Source organism: Diadema antillarum, unplaced genomic scaffold, assembly GCF_040938485.1.
Source record: "Diadema antillarum isolate AM-2024a unplaced genomic scaffold, OU_Dant_1.0 seq00001948_RagTag, whole genome shotgun sequence".
In the NCBI taxonomy this organism is placed as follows: domain Eukaryota; kingdom Metazoa; phylum Echinodermata; class Echinoidea; order Diadematoida; family Diadematidae; genus Diadema; species Diadema antillarum.
The window spans coordinates 412,265-436,882 of NW_027272608.1; the positions used below are offsets into that span (position 1 = coordinate 412,265).

General features: G+C 36.6%; 1 protein-coding gene across 1 annotated transcript; it reads right to left on the reverse strand.

Annotated features, from left to right (window-relative positions):
* Nucleotides 1-1,174: 1,174 nt before the first annotated feature.
* On the reverse strand, nt 1,175-15,633 carry LOC139713334 (inhibitor of growth protein 4-like). Its single transcript, XM_071625078.1, has 8 exons — nt 15,597-15,633; nt 12,961-13,032; nt 8,949-9,115; nt 6,368-6,473; nt 5,615-5,726; nt 4,773-4,917; nt 3,784-3,845; nt 1,175-2,926 (listed from the first exon to the last, which is right to left on the reverse strand). The coding sequence occupies exons 1-8, from the start codon at nt 15,631-15,633 to the stop codon at nt 2,887-2,889; spliced, it is 741 nt and encodes a 246-aa protein (XP_071481179.1). The 3' UTR covers nt 1,175-2,886.
* Nucleotides 15,634-24,618: the final 8,985 nt, after the last annotated feature.

Here is a 24,618-nt window from a genome sequence, read left to right on the forward strand (position 1 = left end):
AAATGAAATATATATGTCACTTCTCACATCGGATTAAAATATATAATGAAATATAGATATGTCATTTACATTAACATCAATACAACATGTTGACATTATGATCTACATATCTAAACAGAAGTGGTGTTTCCACTCAAAACCCAGCCTCAAAGTAACAAACATTGCTTTGGGAATCTAATCTAAAATAATGTCTCAATATCAGATATGATGTCACATGCTTCCTTTTGCCACGGTAGGGCAGACTACACCAGAAAGCCATTGATTTCACGCAATCAGGGATGCCTAGAATACCCAAGATGCTACATGTACTTGGGTCTCTGATTTCTCTGTACAGAATGCTTTTTGAGTTTACATGTCTGCATCTGTTTCATAAAGGGGGGGGGGGACAAAATGAAAGAAAAGCAGCACCATTTCTAGCCTGTTGTATATATCCTCAATGAACAATCTACCCAGAAATCAGCAAAAAGTTGTAATGCATCATATATCATTACAAAAATGGTCCCTCTGCCACATCCCATGACAAAAGACTGTTCCTTACAATGGTTAAACAGCAAAATGACACTAAGTAAGCCTAAAGACCCTAAAAGTTTTGTTCTCGTTTGTTTCTCTTTGATGAAATCACTGTACTGCAATGTCTATATTGGAAGCAAAGTGTTTTCATTTTCACCTTTGGCTTACACATTACTTTGTGCAACTACCTACATCTTTTCATGATGGCCATTTCTACATACGAAAACCGTATGACTGCACTGTATCACGCCCCAATCTATGCATCATAAACAAGCAACACATGGTCCACTGTAACAAGTTTTTCTCTTGGTAATGCTTGGGTTTCTGAGGCATCAAAGGAATGTTTACACGGTGAATATACAAACAAATAGGTCAACGCAGGAGTAAAAGGGTTGGTACCATCATACTGCATACGGTGGAAACTTTTTATAATAAGGTCAGATATAGTGGATATCAGCTATAACTAGGAAATTTAAGTCATCCCAAGCAGCTTGCTATAGCAAGGTTCCTTTGTACCTAACCCCGGCGCGGGTCGCTGTTAACCACGAGTTGGGGTCGCTGGTCCGGTTACTTTGTACCATATTTGTGCACACAGCAATTCAGACCATCTGCTTTATGCAGCTACTCCAAAAGTCAGCAGAGAGATTTAGTGTTGGAACCTGCACACAGCAGCCACAAAATTTGTCTCCCATGGGTTATACATTATACATGTATATTAAGTGGCCACACACTAAACACTGAACACTGACTGTTGGCATACTTATCAGGTTATGACTATCCATTCAGCAAATTCCTGCATCCTGCACAACAGATTTAATTTTTTTAGGAAAACAATCTTGATAACCAAGAGAAGTATACAAGATATTAGAATGAAAATATTGTCTTTCGCACACATTTGTGACTGAGAAAAGATTACCAGTAATGGCCTGTCACATCAAGGTGTGTATAGGAGATAAAGAATTATGTGACACCTACTACCGATAGTATCACATGATATATTCAAATTAGCCATAAACCTGGGTACAGAGGCCACCTTTTAACAGAGGCTACTTTTCATGTTTCCGTCAAGGGGTCGCCAAGTGCAGGTTTGACTGTATATTGCATGCCTGACATAACTCTTCACCGTAAGTTCATTTGAAGACTTTAAACTAATTGGTCATTTGTGTGACGCATACACACAGCTGATAGAAACACCAGTATCCAAGTCTCGCATAAATTAAAAGTGAAACGTATAACCCCGCACAGCATATCAAACCAGCTTGCCTGATAACACAGGACAAGGATTAATTGATACGCTATCAATGTATGTTTGTTTTTCTCTCTGGCAAACACAAAACTTAGCTCACAGAATCTACATCTACGTGGTACTGTCTTATCATTGATAATAACAATAATAATCGCTGGTTTTTGTATTGCGTATTTCAGACTTGTTAAGAATTTCAATACGCTTTACAGACTATTATTACCCCAATGACTGGATACATACCAGTAGTACACTCCCACTATGATGAACAGTTAATAACAAAACTCTTGTTACAATGAAGTAAAAATTCAGGTCCAAAATTATTATCTATACATCTTTTATTACTTATACTGTTCAGCTACAAAGAAATTTCGACATAACGAAAGAAAACCGCTGGTCCCGAGGACTTCATTATAACGGAAGTCGCCTGTATTCAACCCAGCTCTGACAGTGCTTAATCTCCACTCCAGTTGGCATTTTACAATGGTTTCTGCGTTTTCTTCAGAATAATGAAGCAAATGACCACAGAGGAAGGGGTATTTTGGGATGCAGGGTCAGAACAAGCAAGAAAGTGGTATCAAGCCACAAATAAAACTTTAATAGCATTATTTTGGAAGATGACTTGATAACATCGCAGACAATATCAAGTACATTACAGATGATGATCCTTTCCTATGAGAGGCAAGGCAATGGTATTCGTTTGAAGGGCATTTGTCTCAGGGAGAATGTTTAGGTAAGAAGCTCTCACTAAAAGCCAAAACCAAAATTTGAGTCTCGCATTGCTTATGCATCGAACCTGCCAAGTCAACCAGTGGTGTGCAATCTCACTCCTGTTTATCTCAAATTTTTAAAAAAAAGCTCGTGAGAGAATGATACCGCTTGGAGTTAAGTACCGACTACAATTTCTATTCTGCATGAGCAGTCTGCATATGAAAGCGTGTAGAAGCACTTTACATGTTTGTGCTTTTATAGAACCATATACAATTCATAATACTTTATTGTCTGTTCTGTCTTTTTTTTTCTTTTTTTTGCTAATAGCCTCAATACTTTATCTTTCTCTATTTACAAAATATGTACAAATATAATAATTGATGAACAAAAACACAAACAAACAACAAATATTGCAGCAGGTGTTATTTCTTCTTCTTTTCCGGTGAACATCTGGGACAAAACCTGTAAAAAGACAGAACAGGGGAATGGTACAAAAAAAGTGAAAACATACAGTGTACACGTATGTAGAATCAAATCTTTGCAGCATGACCTTAGACTAAGAATGCACAATAACTGGGTTCTATGAACTCTACCAACAGCATTGATCTTGTTCACCTGATATGTACAGGGGTGTCAATCTTGTAATAAGTATAGCAGCATTTTGAGGGCCGAAAAGGCATACTTTTGGTGGAAAACAGTATTTTTGACTTTTGCTGTATTGGGCATGAGTAGTAACACAATTTGGGGAAAACAGTATTTTCCATGAAACTTGCACTATTTTTGGGCAAAATACAAAGGAAGCAAAAAAAGCAGGAAAAAAAATAAATTGTTGGCATCTCTGCCCATCCCAGCTCATGTGTTTCATGTAATGAGTGATGGAGATGTGCTAAAAAAATATATGAAAACAAATGAGCGTCAATGGATTGGGGGAAAGAGTGATAATTAGACAAATTCAATTGGTGCAAACAGTTTGGTTGTACATCACACTTCACTCAAAAACTTCATTCGATAACATCTTATTACAAAAAATTAGAAACTTGGTTTGTTGGTGGCATTATGCTACATTAAGAATCCTACGAACTGAAGGATTGAAATGATGGTAAAACTAATACAGTGCACTCCTGTTATAATGAACACGGTTATAACAAAATTCCGGTAACAACGAAGTCAAAATTCAGGCCGCAACATTGTCCATTCTATGTGTTTTCATTGTTTATTTGTTCGGTTATAACAAAATTTCATATATAACGAAAGAAATCTGCGGGTCCCGAGGACTTCCTTAACAGGAGTCCACTGTACATAAATCAGTACAAACTTACCATTTTCCTTTTGGTTTTGTGACAAGGCCGACGCAAGCGAAGTGGAACCATTCAATTGGACACTATAATTAGACATTTAAAAACAAAAATGAAACAATACACAAATTATTTTCACAAATGAATGACAGAATGTCAGCTGACCTATCTAGAAGCATTACTAAAGATCACTACTTTTCTGTTTAGAATTATCAGAATCTTGCACTGTTCTTCCTTTTGATGTAAAATATGTCCTTTCCAGCACAACTTGTATTGTCTACAATTACATGTGCTACAATGCTACAGCAATCTCCAGCAGCACAGCAAATATAAGGAACATTCAGGTTAACAAGATTTACTCAAGAAGTGACAACCAGTGCACAGCTTACAGTGTGACTGGTTTTCTGGCACCTAAACAACATCCCCAAGCATATAACAAGTACAGACAAAACAGAAAAATTGTGGAGAATGAAACTTTAGTCCATTCATCATATAAACCACCACATTGCCCCATTTTTCAAAATAATGCAATAGCCACAGATCTTCATATTTCAGTGGTGGAATTACCAATATCATGCCTCAGGAAAGAAAGCATCAGCTTTCTTAATCAAAATAAGCTCCATCATATTCCATATTCCAAGGCTGCACACAGACCTATTTTTTTCTACTGGTCCAACCTGTCTGTCAAACCAGTGGATACATAGTTTTTTCATGTTTTACTGGTCCATTCCTGAAAAAGTTACTGGTCCAACGGTGATTTTAACTGGTCAGGGACAGTCGGACCAGTGCCAGTGTGCAGCGTTGCATATTCATACTATTTGCCCTTTATTGTCCCTTTTTATAAAGTTATCCAGTCAATTGACGGATACTTCCAATGTAATAGTCCTCATATTCATATCAATGGATTCTTTGAGTATTTATGCCCACTATCAGTTGCGGTAGTCATCCTACAGATGCTACTGTGTTAGAAATGACAGAATCTTTTCAAAAGCAATGGGAGTGGGGACACTCACGTCGGGGTTGTCGCAACCGATCATCTCGCCGTAAGACACTTGGTGGCACAGACAGTAGGTCGGCTCGTTGGGGTCAACCGGCATGTCCAGCACGTCGGAGGGTGAGCTGATGACCGATGGTAACGTGAGGATTGGTGTGACCGCTCTGATGGCCAGGAAAGGAGAAGAAAGTGAACGTGGGTGTCAGATTGAGAGATCATTGTTATTCTAGTTAATTCATGCCACTAAGTTTAAGCTTTAAGTCTGACAATTCCATATTTCAGAAATCTCTTGCATGTCTGGAGATATAAGCTCAAATTAGCTTGCAAAACAATCTTACATATTTTCAAGATGGACATTGAAAGCACAAAATGTAAAGAAATGTTATCAAAGATGTGAGGTAATCATGTGTCACTCTTTGTCGTTCAATTTTCTTTTCTCAAGTCAGTGCAGGGCTACCAGCTTTCACACTGTATACATCAATATGAAAGAAGTTCCACAGAGCAATCAGTTATATACTCCTGTATTTTGTAACCCTAGATTCAAGATAACAAACTTCAAATGCCACAAATGAAAAAAGACCTTAGTGGTTGAGATTAAACAGAAATTATTTCTTCTTCTTTTTTTTCATTTTCAGATTAGTAGATTTTCTTTCAGGCAAGTAAAAATATGAAAATAGGGAAATTGACTCGCATGAAATAAAGTCAGGGTGGAGCCCTGCTATAACCTTCACATACGTATCTTAAATCATTCAAATTCATGAAGTTTTTTTATGCAACTGACCGACAAATTGCCCTATTTACGTTGATGTATGGTAATTTGTTTATCAGTTGCATAAAAATCTTAAATTGTTCTGTTCTTACGGTTCTATTGCAGGTGTCTTCAGCTTTTTTCTCGATGTCTTTGGCGTCTCATCATCTGACGATCTACCGGTCTTCTTCAGCTTCTTCCCCGACTTCTCTGTTCCTTTCTTTTCTGATGAGATCAATACATACATTTATGCCAAATCATTCATTTATAAACACTGAAATACTCTGAAAAGAGGATCTAGCAATAATGCTTTATATTTTCACGGCTCTGCTGAGAGAAATTTAAGAGGAAGATTTGCTTTTACAGAGGGATACCAAAGTACATTGATTGTGAATCTATGATCCTCAAAAGAATAACCAGAATCATGTTTTCAATCAAGTTTTCTATTGAAATGGCAAACCTTTAAATGTAGAAACTCATGTGAACTTACAATACTTACTTCTTTTTTATGCCTCGTCAAAATAAGCAAGCTTTGGTTGATTTCAAAGTCACAGTACAAGGTACTTTGTACTAAATCTAGAATCTCTAAAGGTAATTCACAATATAATTTTTGAGCTGGCTCAGTCAAGTGTATTATATGCATAAAAACTTGCTGGAGAAATGGCTACCTTACAAATACAGAAATACATCAAGATTCAAGTACTAGTATAATAATCATTTTAATGTTGGCTAGTTACAGTTTTAGAAATTAATCAGCGTAACTAATTAAACAAATTTAACAATGTGCACTGACTCCTACGTGAAATACTGCTGAGGAAATCCATCCAACTGGGTATGAATGGTTGAGAGTAAAAGAGAGAACCTACTCTTTTCTCTGTTCTCTATTGGTGTAGTCTGTTCCAGTGTCCTCTCCTTGAGTTCCTGCTCAAACCGAGCAAGGTCTGAGTCTAACCTCCTGATGTGTTTGTCAACCTGCAAAAAAAGTCAACAACATTCAGATTTAAATATAGTTTGAGCACAGGCTTAATGGTTAACTACTGTACATCCATTAATGCTACACTGGTGTAATGATGGGACGTTTTCATAAAACTTTTTTAAAAAAATGCAGAGAATGACAATACATGTATAAAGATCTACTGTCATTTAAAAACCATAATTATGAAGGCAGACACATTGGCCTGATGAAGGCAATGTTCAAGACGATATTGGCAGAAATGTACTGCTGGCAAAGAAGCTTCTCTTCCAAGTGGAATGAAACCCAAATAGATTTACAGTCAAACCTGTCTAGTGACCATCTGTCTATAGCGGCCACCTGCTGTATATGACCACTAAAAACGATTTCCATTAAAGAACTTGTCTCCCTTGGGTGGCCGCTATAGACAGGTTTGACTGTATTACATATGAATTGAGGAAATGCAACAATATCAATAGAACACATCAGTGAAGTTTGGGGAAAATCAGATGATCCATTCAAAAGTAATAATCTTTTAATGTTTTGGTGCCGCCATTGCTGGATGAGAAACTACAACATTAAGTGAAGTCAAGCATGGATGATAAACAGAAAATATAAAGAGAATTCAACACATTTTCATATTCCTAGCATATTGAAAAGGCATTTGATATACCATTTTCAGAAAACGAGAAAGCATATTACTCTTTAATATGTCACTATTAAGAGGATAGAGTGTGCACTTTCAATAATCAAATGACATTTTGTAGAATTTTCTTCATATTTTCTTCATGATGTCATTATCTATGCATGATGTCACAAACTGTTGTAGTCTTCTCATCCAGCAATGGCAGCAGGGAAACTTTAAAGATTCATAACGTTCTCTTGAATGGATTGTTCAAGGACAACTAAACCCAAAGAGAACTGTGAATTGAGTGAAAGCAGCAACATTAGTAGAACACATCAGTGAAAGTTTGAGGAAAATCGGACAATCAATGGAAAGTTATGAATTTTTAAAGTTTTGCTGTTGGAACCGCTGGATGAGGAGACTACTAGAGGTCATGATGTCATGTGTGGACAATATCAAGAAATATTTAGGGAATTCAACAAAAATTCGCTTTTCTAGCATAATGAAAGAGCACACGACTAAACCACTTTCAGAAAGCAGGGGGAATAATATGTCAGTATCAAGTTGATGGAATGTGTAATTTTCACAAAAAATTAATTTTTGTGGAATTCCCTTTATATTTCCTTTTTGTTGTAAACACATAACGTCACAACCTCTAATAGTCTCCTCATCCAGCGGTTCCAACACCAAAACTTTAAAAATTCACAACTTTTGCACTGATGGTCCGATTTTCCTCAAACTTTCACTGATGTGTTCTACTAATGTTGCTGCTTTCACTCAATCCACATTTCTCTTTAGGTTCTGGTTTCCTTTCAATTTTTGAAACTTCACTGTTGTAATCTATTATTAGCCCATTTGCCATTATTTAATCAACTACGTATATTGTGGTTTCATTCCCCCTGACTCTCTCTAGGCTGTCATACTAAAATCCTATTTACATTTACAGGGTGCTACATGACTTGTTTTACCACTTGCCCGATCCGATCGGGCAAGCAGATTTTTGAATCGCTGCAGAACACTTGCCCGAAAAGGAGTTTGAAAATATCAGAAAATGAAATATAGATAAAGTTTGATAAAATGAAATATAGATAAGCACTTACAAGTCAAACGTTTGATAAAATACAATCATTTGAAAAAACAGCACACGCTGATTCACACATTTAAACATATTGGAGTAACAAACTCGGTTTGATTTAGTGTTGGTAATGCATTGCATTGGGACTTCTTCATGTAAGTGTTGGAGAGTTGCTGAAATGAAATGAACGTGCTTTGCATTGATTGCTGAACAGTCATTATCTTTGGGCTTCATGTACTATGGTTGACATCATTGGTTCGAAGGGGGTAAAGTGAAAAAAAAAAGGTGGCTTTAAAACTGTTTGCTTGCCCAATCAGCAAGCATCTTTTCTCTCATTGTTCCATAACACTTGCCCTGGGTAATCGGGCAAATGCTTATGTAGTACCTTGCTGTATACATTTGCTACCCATGGGACTGACAGTTATGGGCCAAACAGGTGACTAAGGGCCTCTGTGTTTTGATGAATTACAAACAGCACTTTGTTGTCCCACCTCATGTCATCATTACTTGTGACAGAAAATAGTGAGCTCTGCAACTCTTGTCTGTTCTAAATTTGAAATGTGTACTTGGGAGCTGCATGCTGCTCAAAAATTTGTAAACAATACGGGAATGAACCATCAATGCAATGGAAAGGCTTCTATGAACGACAACGACCATGTGAAGTCCCTTCACCAATTAAATAACAGCAAACATGCTCAAGAAATTATCTGCAGGTTTATTTATTCATTTCTATTTTTATTTTGTTTTTGTTTTTGTTTGGGGGGGGGGAGGGGAGAAAATGATTTAATGTTATACCATTTCATATGTCTGCATAGCAAGCTGAACCTTGTCGTCCCCATACTCTCGGCTCTTGGTAAAGGCGTCATTAATTTTTTTCAGTTTTGCTGACCGCTGCTCTGGCTTTAGATCTCTGACCGTCTTCAAGTACTCTTCTGTGTCGCTGTCTATACTCTTGGCCAGCTCTGGGCAGAAAACAAAATAAAACATGATTATAAGATGAATGCTTTTGTCCTGAGAATTTTAAAGGTCAATAAGTATCATGTATGTTAAACACACAAGGGCAAGTCCAAGATAACACGCGCGTTACGTATGGGACATTCAGAGACTTTCATGACATGAAAAATAGTGTTAATGGCTTTTGATCATATCAAACTTTATCATGGTGATTGATATCTAGGAGAAGTATAATCACGCAAAAAATGGAGAAAAATGACCTTCACAATTATATTCTAGAAGAGAAAATAAGTGCCGTTACGTATGGGACCAGAAAAATTTTGTTTTTTTGAACATTTTTTTCAACCTCAAAACTCTCTGAAAGTATTTCATTCTACAACTTGTAACTCACTGTGATGAAAGTCACAACACTCAAGATTATCACAGGTAAGTTTCGTGTCATTAGGTAAAAAGCTCTAATTACAGGTTCTAATTAAAGACAGACATGACGTGTTACGTATGGGACAGTTACGTATGGGACAGTTTGTCCCCCATTCATTTAGTGTGTGAAGAACCATGTTTATGGGTATTTTGCATAATTATTGAAGTAAAATCAATTGAAACTACTCAAATACTGATCCAGATTGTCAAGGAAACAATATTCCCCAAATATTCACCATCCTAATCATATTCAATCATATTTTTATATTTTTATGACCAACCTGAGTATGCATGCCCTTTGTCCCCCATTTGTTTAGTGTGTGGAGAGACATGTTTATGGGTATTTTGCAAAATAATTTTGCAAAATACCCATATAAAATTTTTTTGCGTAATTATTGAAATGGAATCAGTTGAAACTACTCAAATACTGATTCAGATTGACAAGGGAACAATATTCCCCAAATATTTACCATCATAATCATATTTAATCATATTCTATATTTTTATGACCAACCGGAGTATGTACACGTGTATGCCCATTTCTATCAGGATAGTTACTACTGAAAAATTGAATAGTTTAAAGTGTTTACTTCCATTGATGATGGGCAGTTTGCCATTTAGTTTCAATAAAAAACAACTTGACACAAGAAATATTAATTTTTATAAATAAGCAATACCTGCTGCGTGGAACCTCAGTGATCGAGTAGATATATGATGTCTGTCTAGCAGTCAGGTCATTGATTCGAGTCACACCTCAGTATGTATACCCATGAATTTTGTCGTGGCTATTATTGAAACCTGAATAAGGACAATTTTTGTATCACTTGCAATAAAAAAAAAAAAATCATTTTACTTTATATTTCTTTTAAATATTTATATCACAATCATTTCAAATTGGATCTCCATCACTAAACTTTGAATTCCTCTTGCCTTAGGATTGTATGCTCTTTAGTAATTCATATAATTGGTTTCCAATCATCTCATTAAATGTTGAAAACTGAATCCCCGTTTCTACAAAAAACTATACCATCCCTTTAATGCTGATTTTTCATTGTGTATTTTGCCATTTTCCACTCCCCCTTTCTGAAAATTGTTCAGTCAAGTACATGTATTGTTTAAAGTGTCTATAACTCAAAAAGTAGTTACAATGTTGGGATGCTTTCTTCAGGATGATTGACCATTTGTGTACTGAGAGACCTTCCCAGCTAGCTACATGCATTCACATGCATTATGAATGAGGATGTCCCATACGTAACGCATTTGTCCCATACGTAACATTATTTCAATGCCTCATAAAAAATATTCCTTTTGCCGTTTTTTCTTTTTTCTATGGTATTTGATTTCTCTAAACAATAAATTAGAACTTTCCAAAAGGGCATTAATATAACCTTAGCAATTTCAGAAAAAACCTAAAAAAATGACCTCAATTTGTTACGTATGGGACATCTCATGATAGGACACGAGCTAATTTGCATAATCATTTGCATAATCCCTAAATTTTCATACAAAGTTAAACTATTTGATGAACTTCTTATGTCCACATATTAATCAAATATCATTTGCTTTCCTTTGAATTAATATGAATTTTTATAAATGTCCCATACGTAACACTGTGTTTTACATTTATGCAAATGAAGCCCTTGACATTTGCATAAATTTACGTAATATAATTTTTTCCTCCATAAAAATCAAAACTTCAATTCATAAGCTTCAAAATGATACCAAACATGTCAATATTGAGCAAAGATGAATTTTTGCCTTCTGAGGGGACCTTATCTTGGACTTGCCCACAAACATAATAAAGGTGTGTGCAATGGCAAAATATACACACATCCAAGTACAATATGTAAAATGCTTCTTGATTGCATTATTTTTATCATCATCTCAACAATCATTATCACCGACGTCAACCAGCTCATAGACGCGAGGATTCGGGAGAGCCAGAGAAGTTTACTGAATCAATTGGACGTCATGAAAGCTTCCAAGCTGGGCTCATTTCAGCAGCAGATCAACGACAACCAGTGAGAATTAAGTGATGTTCAAATAGCTAAGATAGAGGAGATGAGCAAAGACGAATACAAGTTTCTGAAGCGAGAAAATGAAGAACAGTACAAAGTCAACGTAAAGCTGGCCAGAAAGCTAAAAGAGGCTGACATCATCTTAGAAGAAGGAGAGAAGGCGAGAGCTGAAGCAAAGCAGCAGATGAACAAAGGTATTTAGATTATTGATCAGAGACAGAAATTAATCAAGATGGTCGACAGTTCAGAGTCTGAACGGCTGACCGTAGACGAATACACAAAGAAGTCTCTGGCCCAGGATTCCAACGACGAAAAGTGGATCATGAGAGCGCAGTTGAGAGTGCAGAAAAAGAGGAAAGAGAAAGCTTCAGCCAACAAACTGAAGTATGGCAGGAGGTTCAGTCCGTACCAGCAGGCAGGCATGACAACGATAAGAGGCACGGAGTACACTTCGTCTCAGTATGCAGGCTGACCAGCGATGTCGGAGTCGCAACGGAGCTACTTGTACATGTACACCAGGAAGCCAGGATCATGCTTCGCATGCGGGAAGACAGGACACTGGAGAGCCGAATGTTCAGAGGCGAGATTTGAAGGCGGAAACAAGATAAGTACCCCCTTAATTTCTGAATTATTGTCATTTCTGTCATTATCGTTATATCACCACCACAACCTCATCGTAAGGACAGTCAATTTCATCAACAAAATGATCATTACAACCATCATCACCATTCATCATTGGTATTTGCATATTTATAGTGACAGTAATAATGCATGGCTGCCAACTCTATCAAAATCAGTGAGATTTGAAAGAGTTTGCACTCAGGGAGATACTTGCACATTACGTACATCTCTCACTGGGTAAAAATAAATATTCCCAAAGTCAGGGATATGTTGTTTAATTCTCTTATTTAGACATGACAAGGACTATTGAAGATTTCAGGAAGCCTACTACAGAAGATTTCAGGAAGCCTACTACAGAGTCCGGAAGAATTGGCAGAGATTGCCACTACCCTTCTAGATTATTTATTTATTCATTTATTTATTTTATTTTATTTTATTTATTTATTTTTTTTTTTTTGGGGGGGGGGGAGAATGGTGCTATTGTAAATATCAACCAAGAAATACATACATATGTCATATACAAATCTAAATGGAAGACCACAGCACAATTAAAAGTCGAAAAAAATTGCTCATGGTGAAAGCTGCGATCAGTTTCAAATAGAGCTCCCACAAGCATCAACACTGGTGAAGACTCAGAAGCTGATTTTGTTTTATTCCCCAGTTGAATATCTTAAAGATTAATCTTGCCTTTGTACTTGCAATACTGGTTTCATTGGCTACAATGTACATTATAGAAGGAGTGGACATTTTCCACAAACTGAAACTACTAGAAGGTATTTCACAATATCACTAACCTTGTGTACGCTGGTCCAAGTCCCTCATGAGAGTAAAGTTTCGTTGCAGCTCAAACGGCAGGTTTTCAATGCCTGGAATGAGGGAAAACACAGAACACAATCATGAAAGTAATCTTATGATATATGTGAATCACATTGTCAGCACCTGTAATTTATGGTTCATATGCAAGGCTTATATATGGGATTATATACATATATGTAGAGAGAGAGAGAAAATATATATATTGGCCTATGTATAAGCCTATATATAATAAATATATATATATAATATACGCTGTATATACCGTATACCATATGTTTCATGATGTACTTTCACTAGACACAGACTGTCAGTAGAAAAGTATGCCCTTTCATTTCAATAAACGATTTGGAGGCATGGGGATTCTGAGGATCCTAATTTATATAATATTAATGATATTAAATTTAGACATTCATAATGCGCAACATATCCACTCAAAGGTGATATCTATTATATAAAAAGGAAAAGTTAACCTGCCATAATGCTTGAGTTATTTGTTAGGTTGGGCACAAAGTCTGTTTTCTTTTCTTTTCTTTTTTTTCAATGAAAATCCAAAAAATAAGGAAGTCTATATACCATTGTTTTAATTTCTAACATACAGGGGTGTAATTAAGATAAGTATAATGCACTCTCAGAAGCGAGACGACAAGTGAGCCAAGTAAATTGAACAGGTACTGTAATGGCCAAACTTTGTGAAGCATGGTACATTTGCTTGAATTTCCATTCAGGCACGAGAGATATTTAGTGAAAAATAATAATCTTGTAATGCTCTTTACATTGTGTAAAATCTATATTTCAGTCCTCTTACTTCAGAGGTAAGCACGAATATAGATAATTTTGCGATTAATCAAGATCTGGCTCTAAATACTGTAAAAGTGGAAATTTTCACGTTGTATAAATTTTTGCACATCGAATTTCGCGTTACAAGAAACTAGCAGGAAAATAAAATCATGCAAATATTTTTGCTTATGATATGTAACACAATCTACTGACTGTTTCTGGTTGCGCAGAATTAATAACACACGAAAAAATACCTGGCTGAGTGCAAAAAAAAAAACTACTCCAATGAAAATAACCACGTTTACAGTAATCAAACATTGTGTACAAATACATTGAAGTGAAAGCTCACTGAAATATAGATATTATATAGTCTGGCAAAAATAGTCAAAATTATGACTGATTGTCATTAAACCTAAAACAACAACAACAACAAACTCAAATTGCAAATACTGAAAGGAGAATGAAAGCCAAATATAAAGTGTGGATAGAGTGAAAGCAGCAAAATATTTAGTAGAACACATTAGTGATCGACAAGTTTGATGATAATCAATCTGTTCAAAAGTTAGGAGTTTTTATACCGGTACAGTGTTATGAGTTTTTTTATAAGTTGCTGAATGAGAAGGCTACATTTCATTACGTCAGTTATTGGCAAAGTAGGCCTATTAATCCATAAATGATATGCCAATAAATGAAAACAACAAGTCCTGCACAGACAACAATATACAGAAAATATATTATAAAAATTTCTCAACAAATTCTAATTTTTCTAACATATATGAAAAACCACACAAGTTGCCTTAGTAGTGTCTACCTCTTTCTGAAAGTTGGGGTATTACATGTTCCTAAACATAGCCACATATACATGTCAGTATCAAGAGAGACTGAGTGAAATAAACAAATAAAGTAAATTTAAAATAAATTGTTGTGTGGATTTCTCTTATTTTCTTTTGTTATAACGTTATAGGATCTACCGTCACGTCACCCATGTGTGACGTCACAAACTGATCTTCTCATCCAGTGCAGCTAACGGATCATCCAATTTTCCTCAAGCATACATCACTGCACTGATGTGTTGGCCTAATATTGTGGCATTCACTCAATCCATTTACATTACTTTGGTTTCATTCCCTTATTTTATGCTTGCATGCTTCATACACACGTGATGTTGAGTTGTTCAGACACTACACTATGCACTACTACTACTAGACTACACAGTCTACAGTTACTTATACACTTGTCAATATTTGTGTATGACTTGTTTCTTGAATTTCTCAACAATTCAACAAACATCTAGAGCCTCACACCTATATATTATATCCGGTATGGGGTGGTACTATTCAGCTTTCATTATCTGTGAACTACAAAAACTTGTTGATCTTTACACATAACTAAACACTACCGACTAATTCTGCTTAGAGCAGCCCTACAAACCATCGGAGTTTACGGGGCCCCCGACGGGGACATCACCCGCCGCCTGCATAGAGAGTGGGTGGCCGCATACATCTTGTCAGCTATCATGTCCTCGAACTCGTTTCGCAGCGCCGCAAGCAGTGCGACATACACACAGCGCCGTATGACTCATTCATTCAATCCACAACACACGCACATCTCATCGCACGCTGCGGTAGTTTATGACTGACTGCAAGCGCTGCTCTGTGGAGGAATGCAAACAGGCCATGAATACATAATTAGTTCTTTTCTGATCCGCCAAAAACACCTTTTCCGTCATCCTCATCAAGTTTGAAAAGAACAGAATGAGTGATTGGAATGCCGAGCATCCATCCACACATATGACAACTCTGGTCACTTTCCACAAAATGTAGATTTCGGTACTTACTGTCCAAGTATTGCTCGAGATACAGAGCTGTAGCCATGGTTGTCAGATATGTTCCCGCGTATACAAGATTAGTCGCCGGCTATCACGTGACTGATTAGCATTGTGTTCTCGGATTGGCGGCCTGTTCAAAACGTCACTAGCCGAAGGACTGAAATGCTAATGCAATACGATTTCTTCCCATATCTACTTCCGGGTTGAAATAACCACTTGAAGATCATACAGTGAATCAGCTTTGGCAGCTACTGAGTAACTTTGATTGAGATTTTGTCTAGAATGAGGGGTGATTGAAATCAGAAACGCGAGAGCATGTACTTGTGCAGACAACTATATAAAGAGCAATTGTAACTATGTTAGCTCTGTAATATCAATGTCCAATTATCAGGGACCTGATACCTACTTGCTAGTTTGTTTATACATGTATATACATATGTATACATTTTTCTTCTGAGTCATATTCTTTGAAAGTAGGACTATCTGGATAGATTAATTTTCAAAATTGTAAATTTCATTTCAAAGTTATCTTCATATTGATCTCTCTTCATAAAGCATAGGGTCAAACAGATATCATACTTATTATTTCTCTGTACATTCCAGCGCATGCTCCGGTTCTCTATCCCCCTCTCTGTCTATATGCATATATATATATATATATATATATATATATATATATATATATATATATATATATATATATATATATATATATGTATATATATATATATATATACACTGTATACATACATGTGTGTGTTTGTGTGTATGTGTTTAATTATTGTTTGCAGTGATTGTCTGCAGTTAATCAAAATATTTTTTATTGTGTTCTAAATTCTATGTATCCTACATGTAGGCAAAGATAACTGAGAAATTGGTCCTACTGAAAGAACACACACACCTACATACACAACTTTAAAAAAAATCAGAGCTTTTTGCAATGAAAACACACACACACACACACACACATACACACACACATGAATTTGACATTGTAATATATCATCCATGATTATGCCTATATCAAATGCATGGATTAGACTTTCACTTCAGTCTTGCATAGAAATAGGATATGATGTCATTGAGTCACATGTTCAGGCCGAGTGAATTTTTTTCCCCTAGCACTTAGAGACATTTCACGTGATAGTGCGCTATATAAATATTGTGAATAATTATTAATAGTGATTAAGGAATAACTATAACATCGGATCTAAGACATTGTCAGTTAATAAATGATTCAACTTGATGATTCACCCACATCCATTAATGGGGGATAATGACGGATATATAAAGTGATTTATTTCAGTGCATAGTGCATTTGTCTGTAATAGGCCTATATAGTTCACACAGTCAATTATTAATTGACTAAAAAAAAAGGAAGCCATGACTTTAAAAATAATCTAAATGTTAGAAGTAGCACAGTGATTAATGGACATTAGTTTGTGATTGTTCTTTTAACAAATTTTTACATGTCAATAAAAAGTAAAGGGCTTCAAATGTGATATGTTTACTGGCATTTCCATGATTTCTTTGTTTTGTTTCAGTGACCCCACATTTCCATTTGTTTTCCTTGATCATCAATATAATTCTACAAAGAAATGTCATCTATACAGAAATGTCTTTTACCTCCACTGGGCTGATGTGCTGGTTTCATCAATATCACAACCAACTACAAGCAACTGTTTTTGAAATGGAGTATTTCACCAATTCCGAGATTTCTATGGAAACGTGTTGTGCCCATTCACTTTTGTTTGTCCTTGATCTTTATCAATTTCATTCTCAAAGCCGTTCTGGATACAAAATAAAACCTCAAATACGTTTGAAGACAAAATTAACATCATTTTGCAGTACAATGTATTCAATGCCATAATCTCTCTCTCTCTCTCTTTAAAGATGACAATAATAGGTAAATGAACTGAACAATACAAAAAAAAATCATAAATATGAGTTATATTCCTCTTGATAATACTGTATAAACAAATGAATCCATATTTCCCCTTACTGTGTAAACATATATCTCATCTTTCACTTTTAAGAGAGTATATATGCAAAAACAAAGTACATTTGCAACACAAGAATAAAACATTTTATGAAAGCCCTATAAGCAACCTCTAACTGAAACAGATTTTATCATAATTTCCTAAGTGATTTCTCATACATCATAATTTTTGCCACAATTTTTCATTGTACTCTCCTCAAAAACAAATCCCAGTCCCACTCAACCCAACCTGATTCAACCCAAACCCACAAACATAAAAGAAACACACACATATATATTTATATATATTTTTTTCATATGATATTTATTTACTTCCAAGCAAATAATTCAAAGTACATCAATTCTCTTTGGTATTACTGTACAACCATAAGATAATTTTTTTAAAGAAAAGTGATATAATAATACATTTTCAGATATCAACATAACAAATAAAATGGCAATAGTACAGCAATGACCAAAAAAAAAATGGAAGTATATCACATCTAAATAAAACCCATCCCCCAGCTAATCTCACTACCCTTCCCAACCATATAATATACCATTTTACTATAAATTACCAAAAAATGAATAAATAAATAAAAGCAAACCCCACTCCACCTATAGCTACATAATTTCCCATCCTTTCCTTTCCACCCTTACCCATTGCAATTTTACTATTTTACTACTTAAACACAACCACACTTAAAAACAAAAGAGAAAAAGAAAACCCCAGATATCACCGTAGTTATAATAAAAAAGAGAAAATATGAAACTACTATATACATACAGATATGTATATATATACACACATATATATATATATATATATATATATATATATATATATATATACATACATACATGTACATGCACACACACACACACACACACACACACACACACACACACACACACACACACACACAGGTACACTATTGTAAAGGGCACTTTTTCACCCTTAATACCTACTGGAGTTCAGTTATAACTGCTTGTGTGTGTGATGATTGTCTCCTAGCTCATATGGGCTGAAAGAATGATGAACACAATTTGTGTGTATATTGAAACAAACCTCACGCATGCATCCAACACTTTCTAAGAAATGGAATAAGACTGCACTTCACAGATATTTTGACAATTTCCAATTTAATCATACATAAATTGCTCATGACAGAAATTATGACAGTCATTAAGAAATTCAGAACAATGTAAAATATATTCACTCTATATTGAAAAATGGCACAAAACAAGCTATTAATACTTTCTGGCACAAGTTAATCTGTCATTTCTCTTCACATAGAAATAACATTCTTGCATTAAATTATTTCATTGTACAAATTCAGGGTGAAAGGAGGTATCATTTGAAAGGAAAATACATGTATAACCAACAGGAGATGTTATACGGCAGAATAGAATATCAGTTTTTAAAAAAAAACAGCAAATCACAAGAGTTCAGTCATTTAAATGTAAGGAATATTTTTTTTCTTCAAATGGCATCCTGTGGCAACATGAATATAACTATTATATTTATATGACTAAATACTATGGTCTGAAGAGTTGCTTTGTTTCATTTTCTACAAGAAAAAAAGTCTTGGTCTTCATTCATTTGCATGAAACATACATTCTTAATTGCAACAATGTGTAGTAACATCCATGTTCAACACATTGTAAATACTGTAAAAGTGGAAATATTCACAGTGTTGAAATTTTCGCGCATTTCGCGCAACCAGAAACTAGCGCTAAAATAAAAGCACGCGAATATTCTTGCTTGCTGTATGTTCCTGTACTTGGTGTCTTGATTCCGCGGAATTAAAAACACGCGAAACTCTTCTCACCCGGCCAAGCGCAAAAAATTGGTCGCACGAAAATATCCACTTTTACAGTAGTCTTTAAAATGCATGTTGTATTTTTCCAATGATACAATGTAAAGGGAGAAATACATAGCTCACACGAACAACACAAAACCATGCTGTTATTTTGGGAAGCCCACGCAAATTTCACACGGAATGACATTTACATGGCCACTGCCTTTCTATTTTGCTTTTTTTACTGACTATCTGATATCATTTCACCATCTTGATTTACCAACTCTCTATTTTGGCTCTATTGCTCTGAACCAACAGAAGATTGGATGGGTCCCCCAGAGGAAAAAAAAAATGTATACAACTTTGACATGGACCAAAAAACAAACAAACAAATAAACAAACAAACAAACAAACAAATGATAGAAATGTCATCTCACATGTCTGCATATATGTAAAGTATACCCCATACATAGAAGGGAAACGAAGGGCAAAAATACAGATGGGTCATAAAAACAAGGCGATACAGCAACATATTCTTGTAGTTAGCAATATATGTACTCAGTATGTAACCAAAAGAAAAAAAGGGAGTTTGTGCTGGACAGCAGAATATTGATATACATTTAGAGAGGCAAAATGCTATGATAGAATTAGCTTAACATTTTGGTTCTTTTTGATAAATACCAGCACACAAAATGGAATATCCATAACATCAATGATAATGGAAATTTTGCTCGTCTTTACAGAATGTCTCCTATATAAATTCAGATCTCTTTACAAATAGAAGAGATCAATTGTGTCATACTCAAAGCAAATACAGGGGAATCCTATTATAGTTGAGAGCAGAAACACTAAGAATCTGCTTTCATAACAAGATCAATCAGCCCGTCCCAACTAACTTTAAATGTTAACCTACGGAAAATTGAAGTTCCTCTCAATATTACATATCAATTTTGGGCCTAAACAAACAAGAATTTGTGCAGATGAAACAATAGTTTTGTTTTGTTGTTGTTGTTGTTTGAATTGAATTGAACAGAACGGCTGGCAAGATCATGTGCTGTGACAAAACCAGAAACTAAGTTCTTATAAGACCACCAGGCTTTCCCCGTCACTAGTTACGTTCAATCGACAAACCTTAACCTCAAGGTTAAGCTTGTAGTTAGGGACCGTGAAGATGCACTCTAATTAGCTTACCTCGAGGTTAGCTCGATGTTAAGAGCCACAAGAAATCTTATGGTTAGTGCTCTAACCACGAGCCGTGGGGTGGGGGTCCCCACTTGTAGTTAAGCACCATGTGGACACAAAAATCAACGCACTCAGAGGGGCAGGAATTTAACCTCGAGGTTTCGTAACCTCAACGTTAAGATTTGTCATATGGACGCAAGTCGAAGTTAGGGGCAAGAGCTTAACCTCAAGGTTTCCTAACCTCGAGGTTAGGGCTTGTCATCTGAACGTAACTACTAACTTCTACTGATAACACAATCCTCTCTTTCCTTTCTCAGCTGACCACACAGACTAACTGTCCCCACCTGATTGATAAACAAACCCAAATAAACTTGTTAAATGAGCTCCTACTGCAGACTGTGTACTGTAAAAGTGGAAATTTTCGCGCATTTCGCGCAACCAGTAACTAGCGCGAAAATAAAAGCACGCGAATATTTTTGCTTGCCATGTGTTCCTGTGCGTGATGTCTTGATTCCACGGAATTAAAAACACGCGAAACTCTTCTCACCCGGCCAAGCGTGAAAAATTAGTCGCGCGAAAATATCCACTTTTACAGTATATACACCCAATTTCAATAATAAAATCTCACTTATCCTCCCAACTCTCTCTGAGTGAAGTTCATCTCTTTGTAGTCTCTGTGTAGAGTATATACTTGTATACATACTCCCAATCGATATATGCACCACTCAGCACACCGCTAAAAACAGTACACTAGCGACCACGTGCTAAGCCCTCGTCACTGTCCCACGATCGTCGTTTTGACCATCCCTCTTCGCGATCTTCCACAAGATCCAGCCGTGAATCAGGCTTATCGAACCACCCTTGATTGTCGCGCTTATCGCGATCATCATACCGCTATACGGAACGTCGTGAACACCGCGAGTCTTCACACTCATCATCGCCATCGCGATCATCTTATCACCGCCAAGAAGACCATAACTCTCACCGTGTGTCGCACTCGTCTTCGCACAGTCGCAGATCTCGACCACACTCAAAGTCGTGATCATCACACCATCTCCACTATGATAAAGATCACAAGTCTGAGTGTCAACGATATCGATCGTCGCCGCATTCATCGTATTATCGTTGCTGCGAATCTCGACGTGCACACCATATCACCCATTACCGTGATGCATCTGTGTCATCGTCATCGGAGGATGATAAGAGAGGGTAGACTCCTCAAGTTCAGATTCTGAACATGCAGAATTTTGTGACCAAATTCCTGCTGTTTTGCCTAGTCCACGTGCAGATTCAAAAAAAAAAAAAAAAAAATCAGGCCCTACAGGTTTGAGCCTGACCTTGAAGTTGAAGGTGCGGATGCAGCCGTGGCTGCAGCTGAAGGTGAAGGCGAGGTACACATGCAGGAGGAAGAAGACGCTGTCGTTCGGTTTGATGATGGAGAAGACATTGAGAGGCGGCTTGGTGACAGAGATTGGAGGAGACAGGAGGAGGAATGCCTTGAGTCATGAAAGGGAAATGCTCCTGCTGGGAACTAGTGGCGACGAGTATACTTGGTGAGTGCAACGAAAACAGTCACCTAATCTTCATCATGAACTGCAAACAAGGCACATACTTCCTAGTCAACACAGGAACCAGTCAGCATTATACCCCCGCCGCCGCGGAAAAATCATGACCTCAAAGTTACTAAGGGCAATGCTGCTGCTGCAGCCCGACCTGTGGGTGATGCAGACATCATTGCAGAAGCCCTGGATTAGGAGCTGTACCTGGGACCGGTGCTGGTGACAATTAAGTAATTAGGTCAGGTGGTAAAGAGGATCACTCAACAACATCTAGGTCTTCGCAAAAAAGTGCAACGTCAAAGTGCAAGGTTGCACGAGGTCAAAATCAGGGAGCACATTGCGGGAGAAAGGGAGGGACAGTTGCTCAAAGAATAAAGGTGTGGGTGTGGGATAGACGACCAGCGGGTCATGGTAATTAAGTTTACCTTCTCTGGCCCCTGGCAGCCCTGTTTTTTTATGCCACAATCTAGGTTTTTTTTTCTCTCTCTCTTTTGTGCTTTGTCTCTGTGTTATAATTTATCTTATTTTTGTTAAGCTGAATTGAATGTACAGTATGTCCCAAAAAAAATTACAACGGGGCCCTCCGCAATGATATCTTTAAAACTGGTGAATCAATCTAAATACAAATTTATGGTATGAAACTATAACTCATTGCCCACATCTTACAGAAAACCCCAATCGATTTGCTTCAGTGGTCAAAGAGAAATAAGGAATTTTGTAGAGGATGTCGGGAATCTCTTCTGTCCAAGTTCTGTCTATTGTTCACACACAAGATCATCGAAATGCTAAACTCGGAAGAATCCGATTCATGACATGTTTTACAACAATTCACATTTCTCTGTGACCGCTTAACCAAATCGAATGGGGATTTCTGCAAAATAGAGCTAAAATGTTATATTTTAAGACCCTGAAGTAGCATTTAAAAAATTAAATCATATTGAGCATTATCAATGCGAAAATCTTTTTGTAATTATTTTGGGGACATACTGCAGTAAGTCGCCCCAAAAATTACAATCCTATTTTCGAATTGATAACACCTAATACGATCAACCTGTCTATGAAAGTGCTACTGCAGGGTCTTAAAATATAATATCTTAGCTCTATTTTGCAGAAAACCACATTCACTTTGGTTAAGCGGTCACAGAGAAATGTGGATTGTTGTAAAGCATGTCATTAGTCTGATTCTTCCAATTTTAGCAATTCAATGCTCTTGTGTGTGAATAATAGACAGAATTTTGGACAGAAGATATTTCCGACATCCTCTACAAAATTCCGTATTTCTCTTTGACCACTGAAGCAAACCAAATGGGGTTTTCTGTAAGATGTGGGCAATGAGTAATAGTTTCATACCCTGAATTTGTATTTAGATTGATTCCCCGAGAGGGCCGCGTTGTAATTTTAATTGGGACATACTGTACTTTGTGTTTACCCATGAACATGTGCACATGTCTGAAATGCAGAATAGAATAATATTTTTTAATAATAAAAGGCCAAAGAGAGAGCAGCTTGAACTTAGCGAAAAGCTAGAAATGTTGAAAGTTGACCACAAATGAAACAATGCCGAATTGGAGGCTGCCATTTGGCATTGTTGAAAGTTGACCACAAATGAAACAATGCCGAATTGGAGGCTGCCATTTGGCAGAAAGTAGAGGGAGAGATAGGTGAGAAGCACCAGGCTGCAATCATGTTTGTAACACCTCAACACACAGTCAATATCACTGACAGAGTGGATGAGTGGTGTAGTAACCAGCAAAGTGTGCAGGCTAATATGAACAGTGTATGTCAAGCTGCTGATGGTAAAACATAGATGGCTACCATGATAGCGATGGCGATCAGTTTGCCAAAACCAGATATAAAGATTTTTGCTGGAAACCCAGTTAAGTATCGGAATTTCATCAGTATGTTTGACACTACACAGCAGATAGAGTTCATGATGCATACTAAGATCCTGTACTGCAGTAAGAAGGCAAAGGAGGAAATTGAGAACTGTGTCAGGTGTAACATGTGAATGGTTTGTGAAAATGAATTGAAATTGAATTGAATTTAACATAATTAAATTGTTAGACCCTATTTCAGGGAATGCCACAGCCATTCTTCAGAGCGAATTTGGACTGAGCCATGTGGTAACAAGAGCACATATTGAGAGGGTGAACAATCGATCGCCACAAATGACCAGTGACAGCCAGGCATTGTGGGATTTCACGAGAGATATGAGGCAGTGCCAGATGACGATGGCGCAGATAGGGGTATACAGCAGATATGAGCACCACGGAGACTACTAAAGATTCAACATTTTTTACCGCTGCAGTCGAAGTGGGCAAGTACAGCCCATGACTCGTTGAAGGCAGCCATTACATCAAACTTCTCCCACATGACTTATTTTGTTGAATCTGCTGCCAAGCTTGGTAGTAATGTCTTCAAAAGGAATGTAGGGAGGCCCTTGCCACTGAAAGGGATGGTACGGTATTGGTGGAAATGAGAATTGGGCTTTAAAGTTTTTGCAAAATACC

Excerpts from the sequence above, each read along its gene's own strand:
- LOC139713334 (XM_071625078.1), bottom strand. The coding sequence starts at position 15,633 with ATGGCTACAGCTCTGTATCTCGAGCAATACTTGGACA. Across the intron at positions 13,033-15,596 it reads TCTCGAGCAATACTTGGACA|GCATTGAAAACCTGCCGTTT; the intron begins GTAAGTACCGAA and ends CCCTCATTCCAG. Across the intron at positions 5,727-6,367 it reads AATAGAGAACAGAGAAAAGA|AAAAGAAAGGAACAGAGAAG; the intron begins GTAGGTTCTCTC and ends TGATCTCATCAG.